Source organism: Danaus plexippus, chromosome 23 (assembly GCF_018135715.1).
Source record: "Danaus plexippus chromosome 23, MEX_DaPlex, whole genome shotgun sequence".
NCBI classification, from domain to species: domain Eukaryota; kingdom Metazoa; phylum Arthropoda; class Insecta; order Lepidoptera; family Nymphalidae; genus Danaus; species Danaus plexippus.
The window spans coordinates 6,158,001-6,183,546 of record NC_083551.1 but is presented as its reverse complement, the minus strand read 5'-3'; the positions used below and the strand labels follow the sequence as shown (position 1 = coordinate 6,183,546).

At 40.3% G+C, this 25,546-nt stretch overlaps 5 protein-coding genes across 9 annotated transcripts; 2 read left to right on the top strand and 3 right to left on the bottom strand.

Annotated features, from left to right (window-relative positions):
* The first annotated feature begins 84 nt into the window (after positions 1-84).
* Positions 85-2,783, top strand: LOC116774676 (nucleoplasmin-like protein). 2 transcript variants are annotated; one of them, XM_032667393.2, is made up of 6 exons: positions 85-231; positions 792-931; positions 1,203-1,328; positions 1,552-1,677; positions 1,833-1,883; positions 2,243-2,783. In XM_032667393.2, the coding sequence occupies exons 1-6, from the start codon at positions 210-212 to the stop codon at positions 2,342-2,344; spliced, it is 567 nt and encodes a 188-aa protein (XP_032523284.1). In that variant the 5' UTR covers positions 85-209; the 3' UTR covers positions 2,345-2,783. The 2 variants fall into 2 exon arrangements, with proteins under 2 accessions (XP_032523284.1, XP_032523285.1); XM_032667394.2 differs by lacking the exon at positions 1,833-1,883.
* LOC116774674 (uncharacterized) lies at positions 2,598-4,726 on the bottom strand. Of its 3 annotated transcripts, none has more exons than XM_032667388.2 (2): positions 4,488-4,726; positions 2,598-4,405 (listed from the first exon to the last, which is right to left on the bottom strand). In XM_032667388.2, the coding sequence occupies exons 1-2, from the start codon at positions 4,591-4,593 to the stop codon at positions 2,976-2,978; spliced, it is 1,536 nt and encodes a 511-aa protein (XP_032523279.2). In that variant the 5' UTR covers positions 4,594-4,726; the 3' UTR covers positions 2,598-2,975. The 3 variants fall into 3 exon arrangements, with proteins under 3 accessions (XP_032523279.2, XP_032523278.2, XP_032523281.2); XM_032667387.2 differs by having other exon boundaries at positions 2,598-4,411; positions 4,488-4,725; XM_032667390.2 differs by having other exon boundaries at positions 2,598-4,418; positions 4,488-4,689.
* Positions 4,727-5,103: 377 nt separating this feature from the next.
* LOC116774823 (serine/arginine repetitive matrix protein 2-like) lies at positions 5,104-13,377 on the top strand. Of its 2 annotated transcripts, XM_032667596.2 has the most exons (13): positions 5,104-5,313; positions 6,595-6,936; positions 7,009-7,098; positions 7,182-7,247; positions 7,581-7,659; positions 7,728-8,089; positions 8,661-8,821; positions 8,891-11,652; positions 11,737-12,748; positions 12,868-12,931; positions 13,037-13,087; positions 13,174-13,222; positions 13,311-13,377. In XM_032667596.2, exons 2-12 carry the CDS (start codon positions 6,597-6,599, stop codon positions 13,197-13,199), a joined length of 5,013 nt encoding a protein of 1,670 aa, XP_032523487.2. In that variant the 5' UTR covers positions 5,104-5,313; positions 6,595-6,596; the 3' UTR covers positions 13,200-13,222; positions 13,311-13,377. The 2 variants fall into 2 exon arrangements, with proteins under 2 accessions (XP_032523487.2, XP_061380139.1); XM_061524155.1 differs by lacking the exon at positions 5,104-5,313 and having other exon boundaries at positions 6,564-6,936.
* LOC116774825 (protein C12orf4 homolog) lies at positions 13,108-16,863 on the bottom strand. Its single transcript, XM_032667597.2, has 6 exons — positions 16,609-16,863; positions 16,148-16,472; positions 15,746-15,967; positions 15,200-15,370; positions 14,694-14,859; positions 13,108-14,264 (listed from the first exon to the last, which is right to left on the bottom strand). Exons 1-6 carry the CDS (start codon positions 16,787-16,789, stop codon positions 13,761-13,763), a joined length of 1,569 nt encoding a protein of 522 aa, XP_032523488.2. The 5' UTR covers positions 16,790-16,863; the 3' UTR covers positions 13,108-13,760.
* Positions 16,864-21,614: 4,751 nt separating this feature from the next.
* On the bottom strand, positions 21,615-23,638 carry LOC116774771 (myosin regulatory light chain 2). Its single transcript, XM_032667518.2, has 3 exons — positions 23,481-23,638; positions 22,572-22,757; positions 21,615-22,473 (listed from the first exon to the last, which is right to left on the bottom strand). Exons 1-3 carry the CDS (start codon positions 23,481-23,483, stop codon positions 22,054-22,056), a joined length of 609 nt encoding a protein of 202 aa, XP_032523409.1. The 5' UTR covers positions 23,484-23,638; the 3' UTR covers positions 21,615-22,053.
* Between the last annotated feature and the right edge of the window lie 1,908 nt (positions 23,639-25,546).

Here is a 25,546-nt window from a genome sequence, read left to right as displayed (position 1 = left end):
AGCTATTTTCCTAATCTTAGTTTGAGACAGTAAAATAAAATATTTTTCTTTTGTAAGCATACATTTTGATGTCTGTGCCTGATTATTATCGGAAAAAAAAAATTTTGACTGTTATTCTATAGTAGATGGCAACATCGGCCTCAGATTTGTGTGCGCCGGCTTTGCACGTGAACGTGTTGCTGAAATCTCAATAAATTAGTGAAATCACTATGTCGGACGAATATTTCTACGGTGAGTTCTGTTCTTGATAATGTTTTACTTGTGTTGTTGTTATTATTTATTTTGATTTTTGTGTACTTTGCAGTCAAGACTTACTTAAAAGTTAGCATCAAGCTACGACACCCGGCAACTTCGCCATTTTAATTTCACAATATAAATGGCTTATTTAAACTATATTGTACCATATATATTGTATCCGTAGTTCGCTCGTCTATAGATGAATTTACTGAAAGTGTTTAAGATAACAAAATGTTAGTCGTTGCCGCCATTTAGTTTGCCAAACCAGTGTAAGAGAAGGGTATGTCATATCATGGTTACGAAAAATGGCGTTAACGTTTCATATCATTATTAGCATTATTTATAAAGTTTAACGTTGCTTGTCTGTATTCCTGTGTGTTGAAATCGCCTGTGTAAATTGTGGGATGCAGCATCAGTTGGGCGCGCAATTCAAAAGTATGGCGTCCAAGCGTCTCGGACAACCGCTTGTGTTCTCGTGTGTAACCGTTGTTGATGATATCGATCAGTCACTGTGTGGGTGTTCGAAATGTTAATGGCTCTGTGCGTTATTTCAGGTGTCACTCTCTCGTCATCACATCAGTCCGAGACATGGGACCCCGAAGCAAAGGCGGAATACCCGCGAAGCAACAAATTACTCATCCGCCAAGCACTCCTAGGTCCGGACGCGAAACCTGACGAACTTAACGTCGTTCAGGTAGTTAAAACGTATTTATTGCTCACCTAGTGTTATCTATAATTAGTAGAATAACTACAAGTGGCTGTTGATGTTACTTTATGTGATGATAAAACAATACGGTATGTATACGTACATACATGATCAGCTCAGCAGCCACGTTCTGTGGATGCTCTGCTGACTGTGATCGCTTGAGGCATTTGTCTGATATATTACAACACAGACTATTATATCATTATTGTTGCTTTTGTAACATATACAGCAATATTCAGTATTACAATTTTTATTATAGGTAGAGACGATGTGTCTCCAAGAATCTATAAAAATCCCAGTTGCCATCTTAAAAGTTGGTGAAACAAGACAAGCACGTCTGGATATTGAGTTCCCAGATGCACCGGTCACCTTCACCCTTATACAGGTAAATTTATAAAACCTTACTTAGTATTGGTCATGATCATTACTTCTAGTATTGGGATAATTCAAATGATGATAAAATAACCACCTAGTTATTGATGGGTGCAATGATTCGTTTTGATTCTTTGCTACCTTCTTGTGATTTCTTGAGGCATTTGTCTGACTTATCTTTGAAATGCATTTGTCAAATGAAGTATGGGCTTGTTTGTATAAACATGTCTGTTCAGGGCTCGGGGCCGGTTCACTTAATTGGGCAACACTTGTTGGGTGCCCTCGTGGAAGAGTTTGAGGATATGGAGGAAATGGAAGAGGAGATGTTAGACGAAGAGGAAGGTGAAGACTCTCAGTTCAAGGTCAGTGTTGAGTGTACCAACACAGTATTGTTATCATGATGAAGTAGGTGTAGGACGAGTGTGTAATGTCTGACTGTGTATGTGAATCAAACATTTGTGATCCTATGTGGCCATTAAAATATATTTAATCATTTAGTAGAAAAATAAATTTACAGGAAGATGACAATAAAAGGAAAGCGTCATCTGGCAAACGCAAGGGAAATGAGGTACTGAAAACCTTCAACTAATATGAATTATTATACGACGATACTTCTAACAGAGGGCAAAGGGCCTTTGGTCCAAGTCTCCAAAATTATGACAGCAGAGTCAATGAGCCCAGTTAAATATTTGATGTCTGTATTAGTACTTTAGTAGCTATGGTGTTTTGATGGAGTGGGCCTTTTAAAATATAAATTATTTAAAAGAAAAATGATCTGAAATTGGCTGTCGGTTTTCTGTACCTACTCTATACTTATCATTATTTCCCTTTACCTTCTGATAGACCCATACACATTTAAACTATGAGAACGAATTCTTGTCAGCAATGTATTAAACTCCAATTTAAAGTTGTGTGACACTGCCGCAGGACGAGGACGAGGACGAGGCGGAACCAAAGGGCAAGAAGGCGAAAATGTCGAACAACGCTAAAGGCAAGGCTCCTTCCCCCAAGAAGAACGCCAAGAAGTGAGCCGCCCGCCCTCCGCCCGCGGCCAGCCCTTAGTTGTACGAAATAGTGTGGTAATTGAACCTAGGTTAGCGTTGTATCGACTCGCGTGTTTGAGGAGTGGACATGTGGCCATACGGCATACGACTATATGATCGCTTAAGATCCACTGTGATTTCTTCAATTTTTCGGAACTAATTTTTTTCATTCCTTACTGTGGTATAGTGTTATTGATAAGTAAATTCTGAATACGCAGATGTATTTTTAAGTTACGACGTGATCACGGTCGGTGTCCGTTGACGTCGATCCTTTTGTATGATGTAGCCTCTCGAAGATTCATTCAGCCGCTAACGAATTCTCATTTCAGAATGAAAACTGATAATCTAATATAGTTTGTTTGTACATATACATTTAAAAGCATAAGGACGGTAATAATTAAATAAAACCATTTCTAAACATTCTATCTATGATTTTTATTCCCTGTGTCCTCCCTCTTGTGAAGCTTATTATGTATTATTTATGGTTCTATCAACGACTGTTTCATGTATAATTTATATGTACTATGTATGTTATGTACTGACTGCCTGATATAGTACTTGTATTTATCTGTATTTCTGTAATAAAGATAAATCTATCATAGCATCAATGACCTATACTATCTTCTATCCAATAAAGCCTGTAAGATCTTATTTCTCTCCCTCTGGATGTCGTTGGAATCTTCAATCACCCTGACCAATCTATCAAACTTGTCTCTGTCCTTGAGGCCGTGGTCGTGGACGAGGTTTCTTATTTCTGTCAGAGTCATAGTGTCCAAGTCACACTTGTGATGACACTCTTTTCCTCCAGAGCTTGGTTCGTCGTAGATTTGTTCAAAGTAAGCGTAATAAGGCCAGCCATTCCCTTTTCCTGTTTCTTTGAGCTTGTCAGCTAGTCTAATGTAGGTCTGTTTGAGATTTCTAAATTTCTTATCACACTCTTCCGGGGACAGTCCAAGTTTGGGGCCGATCTGTTTCCAAAGGGTTTTTTTCTTAACCAGAGGATCTTTGAATTTGTTTTTATTGTCTAAGTAGAAGTTGAGCAGCTGTTTCACATAATCCTGTTCCAATGTCTTGTACACTACATTGTGTCCATCGTCCAGCACTGAACAGCAGTTGTTTTCAAATATTGCCACAAAATCTTTATAATATCTCCACTTGGTGACGGCCCTGCCCGTGTCTGCTCTCATTTTCAATCTGATGTAAGTCTGCTTTAAGTTTCTAAATTTCCGGTCACAGTTACTGGGAGCTTCATTCACTTTCTTAGAAATGTCTTTCCAGAGTTCTTTCTTTTGATACTTAGGATTCTTAAATTTATGAGCCAATTCTGAATATGCATTGATGAGTAGTCTGATCTTGTTTCTGTCCCATGGACCCAAGTTAGGGTTGTAATTAAAATATATTCTTTCAAAGTAATGATGGTATGGCCATTTTATAAGCTTACCTGATTCTCGACTCCTTTCCACCCAATTAAAATATGTTCTTTTTAAATTTTTAAATTTATGGTAGCAGTTGTACTCTGTTGTATTCAATAGACAAGCAATTTCTTTCCAAATATCTTTCTGAAGGCAATCTGGGTTTCTAAATTTATTAATGTTTTCAATATACAAACTCAACAATCTTCTCACTTTAGAATCCTCCCAAGGTTCAAAAATAGATGGGGACAATGACTTACAATCTTTAAACACTTCTTCACAAATGTTGTAATGGACCCATTTTATATCTTTGCCAAGCCTCTTCTTCTTTAGGAGTCTTATATAAGTCCTCCGTAAGTTCCTATATTTTTTATCACATTCTTCAGGTGTGGTGCCAACAAGTAAGGCAATTTCGTTCCATGCAATCTTGTCTTTGTCTGGACTACTAAATCTGTTTTCTAGACAAAGTGTTAACAAAACCTTTACTTTATTTCGGTCCCAAAAGTTTTCATCTTCTTTATGCAAACTATCTTTCACACAATTCTTTGGAATATCTTCCGGCACAGGGGGAACATTATCAACATGTATATATTGACGGTTATCGACAGCGTCTACAATATAACGACCTCCTTGACCTGCAACTGAAACCTTCATTGATATTGACATCCATTGATATAGAAGTAGAGGTAAGAATCTGAAAAGATGATTAGGGCATACTTTGAGGATTTTGTATGGTAAAGTTGTTACTACTAAAAATAACATTGCTTTGATCTTCTCGAACAACAAACCAATAACTTTGATTATGAGAGTTATTTACATCCATTGTCCTCACAGTAAAGTATATGTTATCGCAACAAGAACGTTGAATGTAGTTCCAGGGTTATTGAATATTGACTTGGGTTTTCTAACATAATATTGACATTGTAAATCAACAAATACTTCTAATAATAATATAATCTGTGCTATTTTGTACCTATGCAGTACCCACGACAAAAAAAATATAATTGCAAAAGAACGTAAATGTCGCCAAAAGATAACAAAACCTAATTTTAAAATTATCAATTGTTTAAATTATTTCTCAATGTGTTACTGTTGTTTATTTATATTTTTAATAATTATCATACACTAAATGTTTTCCATAATAAATGATAAAATAATAAGAAAACGATCTTAATAGTTCTGTGTTTAAATATTTAAATTTTCCTAATTCTTGTTTACATATTTATACGACAATATTTAATAATTGACTATTATAACATATTTTTTAATGATGGCAAGTATTTTATTAACAACATTTTGAGGGCAATATTGAAATCCGCCATTTTCAACGCCATCTTAAATAATAAAACTTGATTTTTATGTTGACTGACAAGGAAGAGTGACGCTGGTTAATTTTTCTATTAACTATTTAACCAATAATTGGAAAATTTATTTTCAAGAATATTTTTTGGTATAATTACATATCGTGATTGTTTAAGACATTTGAATCCTTTTTAACAAGTTTTATTATGTGTAAATGTTTGAAGGATAACATTTGACGTCGGTGAGTTTTCAGTGAATTATTTATAGCTAATTAAACTAGTTATTATTTGTTCGTTATAAATACATATCAAGAAATAGTAAAATCGCTTATTTGGTTTATACATATGTTATTATAATTTTGTTTATATTAACTCTTAGGATCTATAGTGGCGGGAAAATTACATATTTGACAGCCACCAACGACTTTGAAAGCTTAATCCTCAGTTTGTAGTGAATACAGCTATACTTTTTTAAGCAGTTTGTTTCTTTTACCTCAGCTATAAAAATTATATTAATAAGTGACTCGTTAATTTAGCTCAAAATATTCGTATAAGCTTAAGGCTAATAACTACAGAAATATTATAACTGTAGTCAATAAAGGTTTGAATCGTCCCACAGTGGTTGTCTTACCTATATTTTGTAATTAATGCTGGCTTCCAATCTAATCAATTGATTGCCATTTAAATAATACTAAGTAAAAACACAGTATATTATTTAATATCACAATTTGATGCAAGTTAATAGTATTTTTAGATGTGTGTAATAATAAAGTTTGATTCAAATAATTGGTAGATTCAAAGGAATAACACACGGAATAAATGTTATTAAATGATTAAGAGCATCTAATTGTGATTAAATTGTTATAGTATATCATAGGTGATGCAGTCATTATCCTAATATTAAGAAAGTATTTATATTTTAAACTTTTATTTTGTTTCTATTTAATAATTCAATTGCTGCCAACTGTTTACTAAAAAATAAAAATTGAAAGAGCAAATTTTTTTTAAGACAAAATGATAACTTCATGTTCCTCATCCTTTTAATAACAACAATTAGTTATACTCATTATAACTATTATTTATTTTATATCTTGGTATAGTGTTTTTTTCAATTTAATAAAATGACTTAATAGATAGGTGTTGTGATATGGTTCTGGAATTTTTATATTTTGAATATTGTAGTGTTTAGCATAGAGTTGTTTGAATGGTAGCATCGTAGATCATATTGTTAATTGTGTGAGGCGAGTGGAATATTATACTGGCCACTCAGGTCATACACTCACGGAGTCGAGTGTTTTTGTTTGATAGCCCAGTTACCCGGGGTATGGTTTCTATAAAAAACAAAAAAAAATTAGATTACACACTAATTTAAATTTTAGGTCCTGAATACAAAACCAATGTACAAAAATGGTTAGGTGCCGAAACACCCAGGTGGTTTCTCTTAACTTGTACCGAGAGCTTTTTTATGTGAAAGTAAACTCTGAATATTAGAGTTGAGGTTGAGAGCATGTCTTATGTTCCAGTGATGTCGGGCGGGCGCCTGGTGGTGTTGGATCGCTGGGGGCGCGACGTGAAGTGTTTCCCTCTGAGGGCGGGCTCGGCCAGCATCGGCAGCGACCCTTCCTGCGACGTGCGAGTGTTGTCTCCGGCTGCGCTCACTCTGCACGCCACGCTGGCCGTGCGACCGGCCGGGGCGGTGCTGCGCTCCTACGGACAGACCAGTGTCAACGGAGCCCGCGTCAGTGTTGCGGCGCTCCGGCACGGAGACACGCTCACGCTGGCCGGCCGCCGTCTGCGCTGGGACTATGACCGTCCCGACAGACACCGCCGCGCCGCCTCGCCCGCGCCGCCCCTCACCACTGCCGGTACGTCACCCTGAGCCTCATCACTGTGTCAACTCTGCTGAAGTGTTTAACCTCTATAACGTGCACCCCCAGCCCCCGCTCGCTCGCCAGGTCGCGGTCGTCGCCGCAGCGAGCCCGCGCGCCGGCCCGCGGTTCATTCTCTCCACAGGGACTCCGCCCCCGGTCAGTGCCGCGTTGCGTAGTGTATCTTGTCGTTCTTCTTTTTGCGTCGTGTATACGAGTAGAGGTACCCTTTTATGTTGCAGCCTCAGCGGGCAGGAAGCAGGTGGCGATAGTGCAGCCGCAGAGAAGAGACGCCAGCGACAATAATGGTGAGAAATGATGCATAAAAAAATTAATAGAAAATTTATCAAAATGACACATTATATTATCCTAATGCAGCAATCGTCCACCGTACAGATTAAATACAACATTTTGTTTTTTGACGACAGTTTATAATTAAATATTTTTCCGCGTATCTTGTATCCATTTAAATAAAACTATACTTTAGAATTTAACTGATGTATGTTTTTTTAAATCCATTTATGAATGAAAATGTTTATCGGACTGTCATCTTGCTATCAATATGATTCATTGATAGTTATCTAAAATGAAAATCGTGGGACGAGTGTGAAGAGTACCATGTATATGTGTTGTGTTGACAGAGAGCCCCGAGGGATCGTCCGTCAGCTCGGGTCCGTCCCCGCGCGGCCGCCGACCTGACGACGCTCACGTCGGAATACGGTGAGTCACACGCGCTCACACGCGCCGGGCACTCATGTTACAATATTTATGAACGTCATTACTCGCAGCAAGTCCGGCCAGAGCAAGTCTCCTAAGCCGCTGGGTTCGGACGACACCACGAAGGCGACCCTGTGGATCGAGTCCCGCAAGTCTCGCTCTCCTCGTAACTCTCCTAAACCTAGCCAGGAGCCGCCGCCGAGGAACTCTCAGAGGAACGCGTGTAAGCCCGGCGAGAGCCCGCGGCTGTCTCGTAAGAGATCCTCCACTGCGCCGACCGTTTCTCCCAGAAGCGTGTCCAAGGTCCCGCGGCTCTCTGCCCGGGGGACTCCTCGCGTTTCCACCAAGAGCGCTCCTCTCCGACTGGCGGTACTGAAGAGGGCGCACTCCGCACAGTACAGGGTCACCAAGATACAGGCGCCGCTCAAAATAGGTGAGGCACTGAACTTAGTTCATATTAAAGAGCTCGATTAAACTGGCCGTCTATTGAATAAAATACACGCATGGACGACTCTATGCATCATAAAAAAATCAAATTTAAAATGTACATTCGGGATAAGAAATACTTCTCGTCAGCTTAAAAGATAATAATCAAACAATACCTACTAAATATATGTATGAAACAGTTTTAGTGCTTAAAATGAATACAAAGTAGTTAAGCTACAAGAAATAAAAATAAAAATAACACACGTTAGGTGTTAACGCCAGTCATGGTTGTCGCTCTGTTATCGTGGAGGTAGCGAGGGACTTGCGGTGCTCACGATAGATAAGGGTTCACAAGGAATGCATCGATATGCAAATACGACGATAGGCGAATTTGTATACATTTAACATAAACAACATTTTTGTATATACGAGTTTCAATAAATGGAAGAAGTTGAATTGCTTCATTAAAAACTTATAAAATGCGGTTTAAATATATCTTCTCTCGTAAAGAAAAGAATTATTTACAATGTTATTCCATTACCTGCGTGTGCTGACGCATTCGTTTGTCTCGTGTTTAGACCACACCAAGCAGGCGGCCATCATGTTAATGACGGGTCACAGTCCTCGGCCTCACGCGCGAGGACTCTCCTCGCCTTCGCCCTCGCCTCACTCACCGCGCGTTCTCAACGTCCGAGAGACTCCTTCGATCACTCCTAGACGTGCTGCCGCCTACAGGACCGTGAGTACATCGTGCGCCCATTGTCATAAATGTTTTAAAATTGTATAACCTTATAGTTGTACTTTTCAGCCTACCGGGAAGGTAAAAGAAACTGTTAAGAAAACCTCGTCCGGGGGGCGGCGGGCCGCGAGCTATGATGTGCGGTCGCCGACTTTTGCCAGTCCAAAGAAATCTGCTATGAAAGATCCAAAGAAAAAGAAGAATTTGAGAAAGACGGAATCGATAAAGTTTGATTTGAGCAACTTAGACAATTGCAGTAACTTGAGTAACTTAGAAAACGAGGAGAGACACATAAATTCTGATATTATTTTGGTCGAGAGTGTTGATGATCGGTCTCAAGACAGCGTCGCCGAAGACGATCTCACTCTACGTTATTCGGATACCTCGAGCACGAAATCACCCTCCCCGAAAAAAATTATACATTCGAGAAGTAGTCGGATTATTGAAAAAACTCTGGGATCTCCCATGACGACTACTGTATCTGAATCTAGTGCGTTGACGAAACAGTCGCCGCGGTCCAAAAAATCTTTTAGGGGAAGTATTATCGTTCAGAAGGCGTTGGACGAATCGAACTCACGATATTCGAGTCGAACCACAAAGAGTATTTCAGACGAGAGCTACAGCACAACCATAACCTCTCTCATGACGGACGGCCTCAGTCCGAGCTCACATCGAGATATAGAAACGTATTCCATAGTAGACCTGGTGACGATAGATTCAAATGGCTCCGGGTCATCTATATACAACTCTGTTGGCTCTGATAGTAAAGCATCATTCGGAACTCCTCGAACAGTCGCCACCAGAAGGACGAGATCTACTAATCCTTCCCTGTTGGGTTCGAGTACGCCTTACACGAAGAAAACGAATAATCGTGAAGTTACAGACAAGACTGCGTCCATAACATCTTCTACGAGCAAGAGATCGACATCTATAACCACTCCAGAAAATACCCAGAACATATCGTTCAATAGTACGAGGAAGTCGCGAGCCTCACGGAGCAGGTCCCGTATTAATGACAGCGATGTACTTCTCGTGGTGGAAGACGAAAACGAAGATTCCTCTCCTAAATCTTCAAGGCGTTCTAATAGAAGTATGTTGAGTCCAATAGTAAGGAAGAATATTTCTATTACAGTGTCGCCCTCCGATAGTCCCACTCCGGGTACTATAACTCCAGAAAACAGGTACAGTCCACAAGATGTCGGGACTCCAATTCTAAGCATTCAAAGCCTTTTAGAGCAGAGTGCTGTCGATCAGACATCCAAATCCTTGAAGAACTTTAATAAATCGAAGAGAAAAACCACAGGAGCACTCTTCACGCGACCGCGAACATCTAGACTCAGCGTTAAATCTAAATCGTTAAACTTGACTCAAAGGAGGTCTTTGCGAGCCAGAAGAGCTTCTTGGATTTCGTTTAATGCAATCGGCACATCTCAAGATGCCGAACAGGCGACCACACCTAAGAGTGCAGTCAAATTGATACAAGAAGGAGTAAAAAATAAACATTCAACGGCCAAGAAGCCCCAATCAAAACGCTCTCTTATAGACGATCTTGACGACTCTGACTTAGTAAAGGAATTGTTTAACAGCCCAGTCAAGCGGAAACTTTCCCAAAGCATGACCGAGTTTTCAAAGAAGCAGTTGTTCGACGATGATGTTCTGCCTGCCAAGCAAACCAGAAACACTATAGCGGGGGCTGGCAGAACTCCCGACGGTTCATTCATCGATCAATCTCAAGCGATCACTCCGGAACTATTCGTCAGTCCACTGAGCACGCCAAGTGACAGTCCCAACCTCGTCGGAATTAAGAGATTGTTTGCAAGGAATACACCAGATAATGACTTGCGTAACGTTCGAGGGGTTAAAAATATTCTACGAACCCCTAGGGCAAGGAAGTCTATCAACAATGACCTATGTAACGTATCTGGAGTCAAAAAAATATTCGGTAAATCACCGAGGAATAGATTGAGCGACGTGAGAGTCAAAGAAGTTTTCGCCCAATCACCGAATGACGACTTGAGAAGAATTTCGGGCGTGAAGACTTTATTCCAAACTTCAACAAACGCATTAGAGGACGTTCGAGGAGTAAAAGACCTTTACAGAAAGAGTCCTCGAAACGACCTGCGTGACATATCTGGTGTGAAGAACACTATGAGAGCCAATTCGCCGAGAAATAATTTGTCGGACATGAGAGGCGTGAAGCAACTGTATCGGGAACAGTACTCCAGGAACAATATCAGTGATGTGAGCGGAGTCGAGGAACTGTTCCACGAGTCTGAGACTCTCGACACAACCTTCGACCAGCTACTGGGGCGACCTCGAGTGCGGGAGTACACCAAGGCCAACAGTTGCAGCAAAATCGACAAACGAAAAAAGAACCAAACGCGATCCGCGAAGTCTCTACACGACTCCATCGGACCGATCACCGACAATGTGGAGGCCTGGCTCGAGAGTGAGCTGAAGAAGCGTGCTCGTGCCACGGAAACAGAAGCTTCCAAATCTGCCAGGGAACTACGGAAACTGACCATAGACACTGTTGAAGGACGAACGCCACTCGCGTCTTCCAGGAGCCGTAATTCAATGTCAATAAAAGAACAGTCTGGTGGACGTCAAAAGTCCGCTTCAGAGCTATACAGCGCCCGCAAGTTGCCCATAAAGAAGAGGTCGCTGGTGGCGCGCGACGATTCGGCGGGAGGCGACAGCCGGCCGGGCGGCGAGCTGCTGCCTCTCAAGAAGCGGCCCGTTCTGCACTCCACGCCCGTCAAAGGTCGAGAGCACACTCTCAACGCGTCTGAGTTAGGACGAGTTTCACCCATAGCGCTCGACGACACACGGTAAATATTAACAACCAACATTACATACTACACTACACCGGGACCTGTGCTTGAGCTATACGTTGGTATGTGTTTCTCTTACAGAACATTGCAGTCTAATACAGAAGCGCCGAATCCGAAGAACCTCAGGGTGAGGCTGCCCCAGGCGGCGGAGGAAGATTTGGGAAAAGCGTCAACGAAGCGAACTCGGTTTAAAGGTGGTAGTTCAGCGCCGAGTCAGAGACAGGTTGCCGCGGAGAAGAGAGAAGTCATGAGCCCAAAGGTCGTGAGGTCTACACGACAGAAAAAACACGTGGTAGGGACACCGAAGAAGACTAGAGCTAGAGTGGTGGAGGTTACTGTCGTGGTGACTAAACCATCACCCGTCAAGAAACAAATAAAGCGACAGCGTAGCGATAAAAACAAACCTGCAAACATTGAAGAAGAAAAGCCTAAAAGAACGAGAAATGCGAATCTTAAGAAAGAGACTTTGAAGGAAACCAAATCTACGAAAGTCGTTAAGAATAATATAAACGAAACGAAGACTAAAAAGGCAAAGAGATCTGTCGAGGTGAAAGAGAGCGTACAAGTAGAAACCACTGGACCGAAACGACGAAGAAAGGCAGCTCCCGAAAACAATGCTAAAGTAGAAAATGAAGCAGTAGAGGGCCCTGTGAGGAGGCGGGGGCGGAAACCAAAAGATACAGGAAGTGAAAGAGTGACACGAAATATTAAGAGGACTCTAAAGGAACAATGTTCTGACACTGAAAATGTGCCAAAGAAAAGTACCAGAAATAGAAAAGTTACGGCAGTAGACACAGATAGAGATACAAAAGGAAAAAAAGTTGTTATAGTAGCACCGAGCTCAAGGACGAGGAAACGATCAGAGAAGAAAGTAGAACATAGTGACGGAGATACAGGAGTTAGGAGAAGTAGGAGAGGGATTAAAGATATTGATGATACGAAGAAGAGTGACGCTAAGACAAATGAACAAAAAGAGACTAGAGACAAGAAGACTACAACGAGGAGAGCGGCCGAGAGTGATGGAGAGAAACGAGGGAGAACCACCAGGTCGACGGTTGCCGGGGACGGAAATAAACATGACACTAAGAAGAAGGTACGGATACTCGGCGTTTTGAATTCATAATTTTGGTTATTTTTTGTCATTTTCTCTTAAAACTTGTTAAAGGATCTCTTAGGATATTACGTTAACGAAGTGTATATTTGTGTCCACAGGCAGCGGCCCCGGGTCAGGAGCCGCGCCGCAAGCGACACGCGGGGCAAGACGACACCCGGGAAGGTACGACTTGTTACACGCGTCGACACACTCCGGGACCCCTCCCGTTCACATTCTTTATATAAACTATCATCTGTAACTGTCTTAATCCTAAATGTGTTGTTGCAGAACCGTCCGTCGGCAGTAAGAGACGCCGCGCCGCCCGAGTCGCAGCTTCAGGTATAATGACACAACAACACTTCATAAAACCGTTTTATTTAAAATGTCACAACTCATCATCAGTATGATACTTATTCTGTTTCCAGTTCCCGAGAGCTCCAGACGTTGTTAGCTGATGTCTCGTCTTCGCTCCAGGTTATATATAATGACGAAAATGTACTATTCTCTGACAAATATTTTAAACGACTGGTCGGTGATAAATTCAGATTCTTCTTCATTACAGATATGTCGATTTAAACTCAGCGAAGACATCGTTTTAGAATAATCTAGTTTTTTAACGTAGTTATATCCTTTGATAGGAATTTTATTATAAGAGTTCGTACAAAGTATATTTTAATATGAGTGTAGGCGTTAGGCGTTAGGGTCGCGACTGACGGAGGAGCTGTTGTTACAAGTTATAAATGTTGTTATACGATGTTGAGGACACGTGGATGGTAAGAGGCAGGCAGGGAAGCGGGCGGCCGTGCCGTGCCGGGCCAGAAGCATTTAATAATGTTTACATAATTATACAATCATCGTTCGATTAACCATCATGATTACAATTTTTATACACATTTTATTATATTGCAAGACGCTCTGTGAACTGCAAGACACGATGTACAATTTGAATTCAATAGTTTAGTGGTACGTTTGCCATCTCGCGCTGTGCTTTGTTTGACGCCGCCGTGCATCACTAGACTCTCGGCCGTGGCGCTTCGTGCGAGGGTAGTCTCGGCCGGAGCGGCCCGGCGACGCGGAACACTGCGGGCAGCAGTGCGGCCAGGGCGGGGAACAGAGCGCGCGCCTCCCGCGGTACGGCGGCCGTAAGCGTCTTAAGGCGCGCGCCGCCCGCCGCGCTCGCCTCCAGCACGAACCCCTTGACGCATTTGAGCACGAGCTCGGCGCGACGCAGGCACCAGGCAGCCGTGGCATCCTCGCCCAGCTCGCGCCGCAGTAGCAGCGGCAGCGCCACGCTGGCTACGTCGTTCCGCTGCGCCGCGAGCAGCACCTCGCGCAGCCCCAGCACGGCGCGGTGCCGCGAGCTCAGCTCGGCCGAGCGCAGCTCGTCCTCGTCCGCCACCAGGTGGAACACCACATGCTGGGACAGGTTGCTGTGCCTCGTCACGAACACGTCCCCCGCTCGCAGCGCCCGCCGCCGCGACTCGCGCTCGCCGCGGCTTCTGTTGCGTGTCTCCGCCTTCCGGACACATTACACACATTAACATTACACCGGCACCACGGCCTCGACTCGGCGACTCGTGAGGTGTATGCGATTTTAATGAGTGCTTTTTAATATAAAGATATTATTACAGTGATTCTCTCGTCTTTAATTTCCTGCTCACCACCGGGTTCCAAATTATATTTCACAATATTTTATGACGTGAAAGCTTCACATATTGAGAATGAAATGAAATGAAATTTTACGAAGTATGATCTGCTTTTAAGTATTTGAGATCAAATATCTATAGCCAGTTCACTCAGTAACTCTTAAGACATGGCAAAATCGCTTATGACATGTTATATAAAAGATAAGTATTTAGCCAGGGATGCCAGGAAACGTGTATCGAACGACTGTACTAAGTGAGATTTGTTTTTCCAAGTAATTTTCCCAAAGTAGTTAACTGACCGGGTCGGCGACCGTCTCCTCTATTCGTCTCAGCTGGTCGTGCAAGTCGGGGAAGTGATGGTCGGTGACTCGCGGCAGACTGGTCAAGGGTGAGCGGGACGGCCGACCCTCGCACACCACCACCGCCCCCGACAACTCGCTCGAGTATAGACTCAGGGACAGGCCACTGAACACAACACAGTATATATACTGCTTCAGCTGAAGCTTATACGAGAGTTGGCTCTACTATCCTGCTTGTTGTTGATATTTCACGCAAAAAACTAAATAAAGGATTCTGATGGAACTTTACTTAGACTTCATAGCACAGGTTATGAGTCACCCAAGGTCCCGGGTAGCTCCCACAGGATCACAGCTTAACAACTGTATTTTGTACGAATTCACATGACCAACCATAGACTTTGCTACCTGAGACCTCGTCGCCGTGTCTCTTGTGTTCATCAAATTCTCTCTGAGCTCATCAATTCTGAAGTTAGCTAGTGATATTGATGCAAGCGTGGGGGCCTCACCCGTCGGTCCTGTCTCGCGCGCACAGGTCTAACATGTCTGCGCATACGAGCCTGATGTTGTGTGTTTGTTTGAGTTGAGAGCCGAGGTGTATGGTGAAGCTCTCCTCCAGCAGGGTGGCTGGAGCGGTCGGCGCGGGTGGCAGCGACGCGTACGAACACAGGGGAGAGTTGCTGGAAGTGAAAGTGTTATAGATATATCACTCATTCGAATAAGGCGGTATCTTCAGATAACTGGAGTTTCAGGAGACCGAATTTAAAAAACTGTGACATCACCTTTTCTGAATAAACACTTTCTCACTTTATCTTTGTGTTTGTCTCACAAATTTTGTTACAATAAATATAATTATTGAGGGTCAATTAATATAAACTGAGTTAATATATATATATAAATATATATATAAGATTTGGAACTTAAACAATTATGAGGTCTACGACTCGCAAGTTTTATTTAAATTAAACAATTATATTTAGCATATTCAATAATAATATAACAACCAAATGGTTTTTATTTTTCTTAGCCAAAAATTTTATTAACATGTCATTAACCTGGGAGTAATTTTCTCCTCAGTCTGATATTCATTGATAGCATTCATGAGCCAGGTGCGGTGCTCTGCTCTCTGTGTGTGTTTCAAGGCATCCAGCTGTGAGTCCCACCGACCTGTTGCAAGGCTCTGAGCTTCAAAATGCTTAGCTGCTAATGTATTGATTTCCTCTTCTGTAGTGGAAGTGTTCAGAAGGCGGATTTTCTCTTCCATTTCTTCTGTTTGCCTTCATAATGACATGGAAAATAAATTACAATGAAAATGATCCTATTTAATAAATTATTATATATCGTATTTCTTTGACTAGAGCTTCAGTAGTTTTGCTTTAAATGATTAAATTTAAACTTATGTAATGTAGGATTTTATTTATAATATAACTGTGTCATTGTGTAGTCAACTTGTATACCTCTTTGTAAGCTTCCTGATGTCGTCATCCCTGTTCTGAATCATGTCCATGACAGTCTTCGCATAAGCGCTCTCTACTTGTAGTATAGTCTCCAGAGCCGGGGAGTGCACCAGCTTGTGGTAAGCAGCAGCAAATACCTCCTCGTCGGAAGATCCCTTCTGTTCAGCAAAGTCAACTACATTTTTAAATTGCTTTTCCCAATTCTTGATAATACCTTCCAAATCTAATTCATTGTTCTTCAATTGGTCAATCAGTGTAGCATCACGATTGTGGTGAAAGTTTCTTGTTTCTTCTGATACAAAATCAGCCAATTTCTCATTAAGCTCTGAAAAACACTATTGGCGATAAATATCTGTAAACAATATCTTTATATCTATTTTGAGTATATAGCTAATATTGTCTATTGTGTATCATCCTAAAGCATACACTTTTTAAAGAAAAGTGAATAATTTAATTTTTACCGTCTTCCAAATATACTGGAATGTGGAACATTTTTAATATTCTTTGCACCAGCTCTCTCGTGGAGCCTGGGTAAGGTATCTCCACAGGCACTTCTAATTTGAATAACAGATCTTCGTTCGTGCATGTTGGAAAAGAAAATTTAAAAGTCTTTGTAGCATTCTCTAACTCCGTAGCGGTCATTTTGTAAATAGTATCCTAATATTCACCCACTTTTCTTGACATTTTATAAACAAATTGTAAAATATGACATTGACAGATTGACGTTCCGTATTTCAGCGCAATGTTGAGAATTATATAAAATGGTTTCGCGATAAATGTCCGGTTTCATAAATATAATTCATTTTTATTTATTGTAATATTCACTAAATAAATCTCTTTCAAGAGAGTGTTATGTTCCTTAAGTTTTAAATTATCCAATTCTTATGTTACTGGTTGATTTTAGTAAATAACCCGTTATTTTCAAAATACAAACATTTTATAAATGTACGTTGAGTTTGCTGCCATTGAATCAATGAGTTTTTACATAGTCCGGTCAATTTAGGCATTCGAAGTTACATAAAGTCCCAACAAGCTGAATTTCTGTGAAATTGTTCAAAACATAATTATAAAAAGTCTAGAAGTTCCCCATCATTCCCGTTTAAGGAAAAAATTTTATTCAAGGTCAAAGGTCAAAAAAATGAGTTTTTCGCGATTTTAAGCAAAACGGTAAGTTTTATCATAAAAGTACATCAGACAAAAATTGTAGATCACAAAATCATCTATAAAAAATGTATCAATACTCTTTTTCTTACCAGCCACTGTTTCTGAGATATAACGATTCAAAAAGTTATAAAAGTTGTTGTCGTCATAATATGCACACATTTCCACGCCACCTATGAGGTAGTGTATCTAACGCGTTTTTTTAACGTGGTTTCCCCAGTAGGCCTACTCCACGGGTCAGTTGTGATCCTGTTTAATGTAAAACTATTGCAAAATAACGGAAATTTGCAGAGATTGAGAAAGATAAAAGCGATGTAAATTTAAAATAAAGTGTTGCAGTTTATTTGTCGTATTCGTAAGTTTCAAATTCTTGTTCTTCTTCTTGTTCTTCTTCTACTGCTTCTTCTTCATCTTCATTTTGGATGGAAGTAAATTGCGTCAATAGCGATGTATCGCATGATACTTCGTCGGAGTCAAACGAATCCTCCATTGTTTGTGATTCAATATTAGAGCACAACCGGCCTTGACAATTTGTGCATGCCAAAGAACAAAACAGTCCGACTTTTTTGCAACCACATTTAGCACTGCATCATTCAGGTCGCTGGTGCGTTCGTACCGATCTTTGCCAACAGGGTCGAGAAATGAACGCAGTAGGCTTCAACTGTCGAGCTGCTATACCTTCTATCACTATTTCGGCGATAACAAGATGTTGCATTTCTCTGGAAACCCAATCATATCTTCGCCGACTCTCTGTCGACGCACGGCACGAGATATAGTTTTGGCAGAAAGAAATAATTTGTACCACAATTTCGATCACGATACAAAAATGGCTGGCAGGTATTGGCTCGAATTTTTTTTAAAACGAAATCTAGATCTAAGCTTTCGAAAACCTGAAGCCACTTCAGCTGCTAGAGCGTCAGGATTTAATCCTGTTGCTGTCAATAAATTTTACGAATTGCTGACTGATTTGATAATTAAATATAAATTAACAGCGGACAAAATTTTCAACGTGGACGAGACCGGTATTACGACTGTGCCTAAAAGTTTGCCGCGTATTGTTGGTACCAAAGGTAAGAAACAAGTGGGATTGCTGACTTCTGCAGAACGAGGGCAGCTGGTAACAGTCGTATTTTGTATGGGAGCAGACGGATCTTATATGCCACCGCTGTTTATTTTCCCGCGAAAAAGAATGAAGGAAGAATTAATGAGGAATGCCCCACGAGGGTCTTGGGCTATGTGTCACGAAAGTGGATGGATACAAAAAGACATATTCACAGCATGGTTCAAGAAATTTTTTCAGTATTCGAGAGCATCGCCAGAAAATCCTGTTTTGCTATTACTTGATGGGCATGCCAGTCATGTCAAAAACTTAGACGTCATTGATTTAGGGCGAGATCACGGTGTTCATATCTTGTCATTTCCGCCTCACTGCACGCACCGTCTGCAACCCTTGGACGTGGGTTTTATGAAGCCTCTGTCTACTTACTACACAGAAGCCGCTAATAATTGGCTCAAAATGAACGGAGGGAAAATTATAACCCAGTTTCAAATTCCAGAACTTGTTAATCAAGCATTTCAAAAAACAGCCACACTTACAACAGCCTATAATTCTTATGAAAACACAGGGATCTGGCCACTGAATCGCAATCGTTTTACTGAAGCTGATTTTCTTGCAGCTTCAACTACTGATATTGCATTAAATGACAGCGTTACGGATAACGAAACACTCATAGTTAACAACAACTACCTCCAGCTATCTATTCCAAGTGTCGTATCTCATGCTTCTACCTCAAATCTGCAAGACTCAGTTAATGACGAGCCGCAGCTGTCGACTTCCGGTGCTGTTCAGTCTTCTTCAATAAATTATCAGCCACAAAACCAGCCATCTGTAACAAATCTGCAAGAAGAGACAAGCAGCGAGTCTCAGACCCCTGGATCTTCTAAAACACATGCAGAAAAAAAAACGTGTTCTTATCAGCCCAAAAATTATAATGCCTTTCCCCAAAACAACTGCAACTAAAAGAAAAAGTGTTCGGCGTGGAAAAACAGCAGTTATAACCTCATCACCATACCGGAAGGAACTGGATGTAACCCCAATTATAAATAATAAAAAGAGCGTATAAACGAATCTTAACCTAGAAACTAAAAAGAAAGCCAAAAAGGGAAATACAACAAAGAAAATAAAAGAAAGGAAAAAACAGAGAAACAGGAAGGACTCTACGACTGATGAAGAAAATGATGATACAAAATGTTTTTACTGCTATCATCTCTATTCCGAATCAAATTAAGGTGGGGTGCGACGCCAGACTTGTCACCAATGGGCACATTGTAGTTGTGCAGGCGTAGAGGATGATGATGCGGACACCGTATTTATATGCGAAAACTGTTCTCCGGAATAAAGTATGAGCATGTTTTACAGGTCCATTTTGCCCTCGTATGTGGTCCCGTTTATGTGGGTAAAACAGACCAAAGTGAAGATTTTGGAAATCATCCATTATCTTTGAACTATGTGATTTAATTAAAGTCTGATTATCAAAATATGTAGACTGATTAGTAGTAAGCTTGTTCTTGTAAAAGTTTCTAAAATAAACCTATAATTTGTTGATTTAAATGAGTAATTCCTTAAGTGTCCCGTTTTACCTGCATTTCCCCTACAACTCTGCCATGACTCGCAGCAATGTTTAAACTTAACAACGGAGATAACAAAAACAAAACAAATCAAAGCACAAGAACTAGTGGGCATCACACGGACCTACACGGCAGCGTTGCTTTCAAATGCGAGCAAACGAATGAGCTTGGCGCAACGGCGGTGGTGCACGGTAAAGAGAGGTGCGTCTGCTCGCTGCACCGTATTGCATTGTTTGCGGAAGTGTTTACCTGCGCGGCCATTGTTAATAAAAAGATGGTAGAACAAAATAAAAAGATGCTAGAACAAATAATTTGTTTTTGTTTATTAAATTCCGTGAAAATGTATGAAGATGTCAAATTTTTGAACTTCAATAGAACCAAGGACAACGGCCCTACAGCTTTGGTGTCATAATAATAAATACTCAGGGGGACAAGTTCTAACTGAATACATCATATTTTAATATTGGCCGGCACTTTCATATTTGGACCAAAAATTTATGAAATCCCGATGATGTCCGTTTTTTTAATTATTTATTTTGAGCATAAAAGATTGCAAGCATTGTTTTTCTGGTTTGTAAATTGTATCCCGGGAGTGTGCCGTAAGATGTTAACATATTGAGGTATTTTATTCTATTTATAAGATGGTTCCCTAGACTCTTGTTTTATGTTAATATTGATATTCTCGGCTACTAGTTTTTGGAGCTCCATACATTTTAATAATTGTTTAACGAAATAATGAGATACTCTACCTTAGACGGCGAACGATAAATACCTTAGATGAATACGTAATAAATTATGATTGAGTACTTTAATTTGTACTCAACTCAATAATGCTTGGGTTAATTTGATTTCTTTAAGAATACCTTTGACTCCGTAATTCTGCTTTACGTTTGTTGTAGTCAAGATCGTTCGTAGTTGGAATAACTGAGAAATATATTTATCACTGCTAAGTTTTCACCTACTACAATACCTTGAACTACGTTAAATTTTTATCAATTATCACAACTATGGCATATGTACAAGTGTACAAGAAGTCTTAGGTTATGTATTTAATATTTACCCAGGTTAGATGAATTACAATTTATACAGTTCGTTATTGATACATTTATACTAACTAGGTCATTGATCCAAAATTTTATATGGAAGATGTAAAGAAGTTCTGTTTGTGTCATTCCCTTCGTGTACTCAGCATATATCTTGAGGTCGGTGTGGCCAGAATATACTCTACTCGTTCTCATACAGACAAACATTTAACTTATCAATAATACCGGTGTCATAGATATTTAAGGGCCCATTTGAATGTATTATATGCTTAGGAAATACGCCCCTTCTCATAATACATTGTAACATAAATGAGCCCTTCTGCTTCTTCAAGGGTGGCAACGCATCCACAAAACTATGAGCGGGTGTTCATGATCGACGGTAACTACCTCCATCGGGTAGGCCGTCTGCTCATTTTTACCTTTTAACATAAAAAATAATTTACTTGACATTGTTCTTTTTCCATTTTGGGATCTGTTTTAATAGACAAATAATTGATTTTCAATAAATAGGAATTTAAATTGTATTTGTAATAAACGAGACGAGTAAATTTCTAGTAACAAAATAACAACCTTGGCGACTTCAAGTAACACATTTCTTTTACTAAACATGTAGTTTATCAAAAAATAAAATATAATAATGTAGCTATGATGTTTATTAAGAATACTTTAAAGGTACTGCTTGTGTCGTGTTGGTGTGCAATGACAAGTCCATGTTGTGTTATGTGACCCTAAAGGGCCTTACTGTAGTCAGACTTGGTTTAATTCTTTATTTCCATAAAATATGAACACACAGTATTCCATACAGATAGAGATCCCCGTCTTCCGACGTCTTCTGCCGTTTGATTCAACAAACAGTCAAAGTAGGGACAGTCGTACACGTCATCGGTATAGTAAAACTATATTTTCATTATATATAAAAATGGAAACAATAAATTACAAAGAGAATAAAATAAAAAAGTGTTCGGTTCTCATCGTGTTTAATCCGACGTGAACCTCGGGCCGGGTGGTCGCCTCCGTTCTGCTTCCTCGAGGGTGTTGTGCTGTTTTGTGCTGGTATGTGTTGCGCGAGGTTCTCTACGCTGCCTCGCCACCCTCCTCCTCCTCGGCGCTGGCGGTCAACATGGTGATCAACTTGTTGGTGTCAATGAAGCCCTTATCGTCGATCTCCATCTGGTCGTATGCCTCGTCGACTTCGTCGGCGGAGAACTTGTCTCCCCAGGTCATGAGGGCGTGCCTCAGACGTTCGGAGTCGATCTTGCCTTCGCTGTCGAAGGTCTTGAAGGCGTTGATGACGACGTCGTCGTCGTCGGAGCCGCCGGACATGCGTCCCGCGAACAGAGTCAACAGCTGGGTAAAGTTGATGGGTCCGGGGGCCTCGCTGACCATCTCGTCCAGCTCCTTCTCAGTGGCGAGACGACCGAGAGAGTCGAACGTGGCGCGGAGGTCGCTCTTGCCGATGATACCGTCCTTGTCGTGGTCCATTAGCTGGAAAGCCTGACGTAGGAAACGACAAACGATTATATATTGTTTTAGAGGGAAGGTGACGAGCATTGATATAGTACAGAGATATTATCCTCGTGTTATCTGCTTACCTCTTTGAACTCGGCGACCTGCTTCTGGCTGAACATTGAGAAGACATTGGAGCCGGTGCGCTTGGCCTTGCGGCTGCCGCGGGAGGAAGCGCGGTCACCGGCCGGGGCCGCTGGTGCTGCGGGCGCCTCTTCAGCGGGCGCCTCTTCTTTTACCTTCTTCTTCTTGATCTTCTTTTCCTTATCCGCCTAGAGTTACAAAATACTTAAATTATAATTCAATTGCCTATATTTATAATTTTGGTAAAAATATAATAAGATATTAATCATGTTCTGAATCGTTTATGAAACTAGTTCATATATATCTCTTACTCAGTTTGGAATAAATTTGTTCAAACTAAAAAAGTGGCTACACTAATATTTTTTTCTATCGTCCGGCGTAATATTTCTCTAGCGATGATTGAGCTATTATTAGAGGTAATTTGGTTTTGCCCGAATAGGCGTTCCGAAGCGCCTTTATTTTTAGCCCGGAGTCGTGTTACCCCGGGCGAGGTATTCGTTACGCAAACTTACTACAGTTAGATTCACAGTCCGTGATTTCAAATGAGACGTTTAAATTTTTATTATTTCTTCAGATTCACTATATTCTCCTACCGAATATATAAAACTGATATATACTATTCAGTATTCTCTATCAAGCACTTCAATTTGTTTTATTCTAAAATATCTACAAGCTGTCACTCCACTTATCTTCTTCCAACATCTATGAAGAGTTGGAGTTAAACAATTAGTTTTAAAGGTGAATTTTGTTAAAATAGTATTTCCGAGTAAACTGCGCGATTTTTCGTATAATACGCGTTTATTGAGGTAAAGATCGTCCAAATAAAGAGCTCCAAACTTCCCGCTAATGTCTTGTTTCCGTTTCCTTATTTACTTCCCTCACTATCACGACACTCACTTCACTTAACTTACCATTTTGTATAGTTTGTTGTTCTGAAGGCAGAGAGACTGTACCGCTCGGCAGTCCCACCCTGACTCCGAGACGCCGTTCCTGTTTCAATATCATTGACTTCTTCCCCCTCCTCCCACCTCCTCCTCCTCCTCACCACGGCTTGGCTCCAATTCCTCGATCCCATATATAGTTCGCCAAACACGATCTTCACCGTCTCCGACTCAGAACCGTTTGGTCCGCTCGGTCGGTCGGATGTTAAAAATAATTTGAGCTGGCTGCCAGAGGAATTGTACCAGATTTTGTAACTGAATTTGTAATGGGACGTCTTGTTAGGTTTATGTTACCGAACCTCAACAGATATTTGAATTCCGTTGCCTTTAAATATATGTCGATCATTTCCCGTCCGACTTTATAAATAGAGGGTCTACATCTCGTTGACTTCTGATATCGTACTGGTAACAGGTGTAACATTACCTGGCATGTAAAATAAATTTATTCTCAAACAGTTTACTCAATTGTTATTAATGAAACTGGTCTGAAAAATTATATCTCCCTTGGATGACGTTCGTTTGTTAAATTAAATCCGTTCGAGTCTGTGATCGTCTCTTCTTAACATATCTTCTTACTGATAATATTAAAAACAGATGAAGTTATCTGATGGATTCAATAAAAACATAGAACACATATTAGGTTAAACTTTTATATATGGACTGTTGTAAGAACATTACATAAATAAAAGTCACCGATCATACAAATTAAACCCAGTCCAAAGACCCGCGATACGATACGATACGATACGATACAATACGATCAGAACTTGTTTAAAAAACGGGTCATTGTCGATCATTGAATCCGAAGTTATAGAATTTATTTTTAAACTTTGCAATAAAACCGAATGGGGGTTTTATTGATTTAATAGTATATTAAATTTATTTTGTTAGACGCACGTGGAGTCTTCACGAAAGTATCATTTATCTATTAAGTGATAAGAATTATCCATCAGTCAGGATGCTAGTTCGTTTTTAAGTCATGATATAAAATGTCTGTTGGTAATCATTTCACTGAGTGCTGAAAATGTTATGTATAGTAAAGCCATGAGACAGTGATGCTGTACAGATATTTCACTAATCGAATACAGAGCAGAGACTTTAGTCCGACTTTCCGTAGCCAACATGTTACCGAAAGTTTGAAGGTGTTCCCCCCAGAAATCGTCTCCGGAATTTCTATACAATAGAAACCGAAAAAAGATTTTTTGGTTTTAGAATAAGACATCCAGTACACAAATAACAACAATATAAAGTATAAATAGCATCAACGTCTTCTTCATGTATTGTGTTGTGAGAACTTATTGATTCTCCATCGACGAACGATATCACCGATGTGGTTGAACGAGGTTCCTCGCGCGCTGTATCTGTGCCAGCGACTCTTACTCACTTTACAGAAATAGCACTATTGTAATGTACACCGACCGCCGACACACCTCGCTCATTATAACATACTGTTATAGATTTAATATTTAATGAAATTGATTTCTTTAAACTATTCATTGATAAAAAATGTCCAGGGAGATCCCCGGGGTCCCTGGGACATTTGCCGCGGTAAAACGCTGTTGTTTCAAAAACATTGCTATTCAACATTCATATACACAGATCCACACGAATTTATTTGCATGAAAAATTATAATGTAATTTTGGAAAGTAACATTTTAAAAAATCAACAGCTGTTGCCTGGAAAACCTTGAATATTTCATATTCAATACAAAGTTCCTTGAAAATTATACCAATTGAGAACAATACTTCACATTTATCGTCGAATTTTTCCGAAATACAAGTGATGTTGCTTGAAATCTAACGAAAGCATCTAGATTTTAGAAGTGGTAGAGAAAAGTTTGAACTTTAAAAAATGTTTGGTCTTTCGTTTCCGTAAATAATGGGTAGTATGTTTGAGTGCCCAGGAAAATACTGCGGAAAAGATAGCACATTCCAAGCCATTACAAAGTTATACATACCATTATAGTGTGGATATAATTGTGATCGGTTATTTGCAAATGTCTCCCCAATTACTAAACTTTGAGAATAATATATGT

Excerpts from the sequence above, each read along its gene's own strand:
- LOC116774676 (XM_032667393.2), top strand. The coding sequence starts at position 210 with ATGTCGGACGAATATTTCTACG. Across the intron at positions 932-1,202 it reads ACGAACTTAACGTCGTTCAG|GTAGAGACGATGTGTCTCCA; the intron begins GTAGTTAAAACG and ends TTTTTATTATAG. Across the intron at positions 1,678-1,832 it reads GTGAAGACTCTCAGTTCAAG|GAAGATGACAATAAAAGGAA; the intron begins GTCAGTGTTGAG and ends ATAAATTTACAG.
- LOC116774674 (XM_032667387.2), bottom strand. The coding sequence starts at position 4,593 with ATGGATGTAAATAACTCTCATAATCAAAGTTATTGGTTTGTTGTTCGA. Across the intron at positions 4,412-4,487 it reads TACCATACAAAATCCTCAAA|TTGCAGGTCAAGGAGGTCGT; the intron begins GTATGCCCTAAT and ends TGAAGGTTTCAG.
- LOC116774823 (XM_061524155.1), top strand. The coding sequence starts at position 6,579 with ATGTCTTATGTTCCAGTGATGTCGGGCGGGCGCCTGGTGGTGTTGGAT. Across the intron at positions 7,099-7,181 it reads CCACAGGGACTCCGCCCCCG|CCTCAGCGGGCAGGAAGCAG; the intron begins GTCAGTGCCGCG and ends TTTATGTTGCAG. Across the intron at positions 7,248-7,580 it reads AGACGCCAGCGACAATAATG|AGAGCCCCGAGGGATCGTCC; the intron begins GTGAGAAATGAT and ends TTGTGTTGACAG.
- LOC116774825 (XM_032667597.2), bottom strand. The coding sequence starts at position 16,789 with ATGACCGCTACGGAGTTAGAGAATGCTACAAAGACTTTTAAATTTTCT. Across the intron at positions 15,968-16,147 it reads ATCAGGAAGCTTACAAAGAG|GCAAACAGAAGAAATGGAAG; the intron begins GTATACAAGTTG and ends GTCATTATGAAG. Across the intron at positions 15,371-15,745 it reads GAGGAGAAAATTACTCCCAG|CAACTCTCCCCTGTGTTCGT; the intron begins GTTAATGACATG and ends TTTCACTTCCAG.
- LOC116774771 (XM_032667518.2), bottom strand. Across the intron at positions 22,474-22,571 it reads AGGTCGCCGAGTTCAAAGAG|GCTTTCCAGCTAATGGACCA; the intron begins GTAAGCAGATAA and ends TTCCTACGTCAG.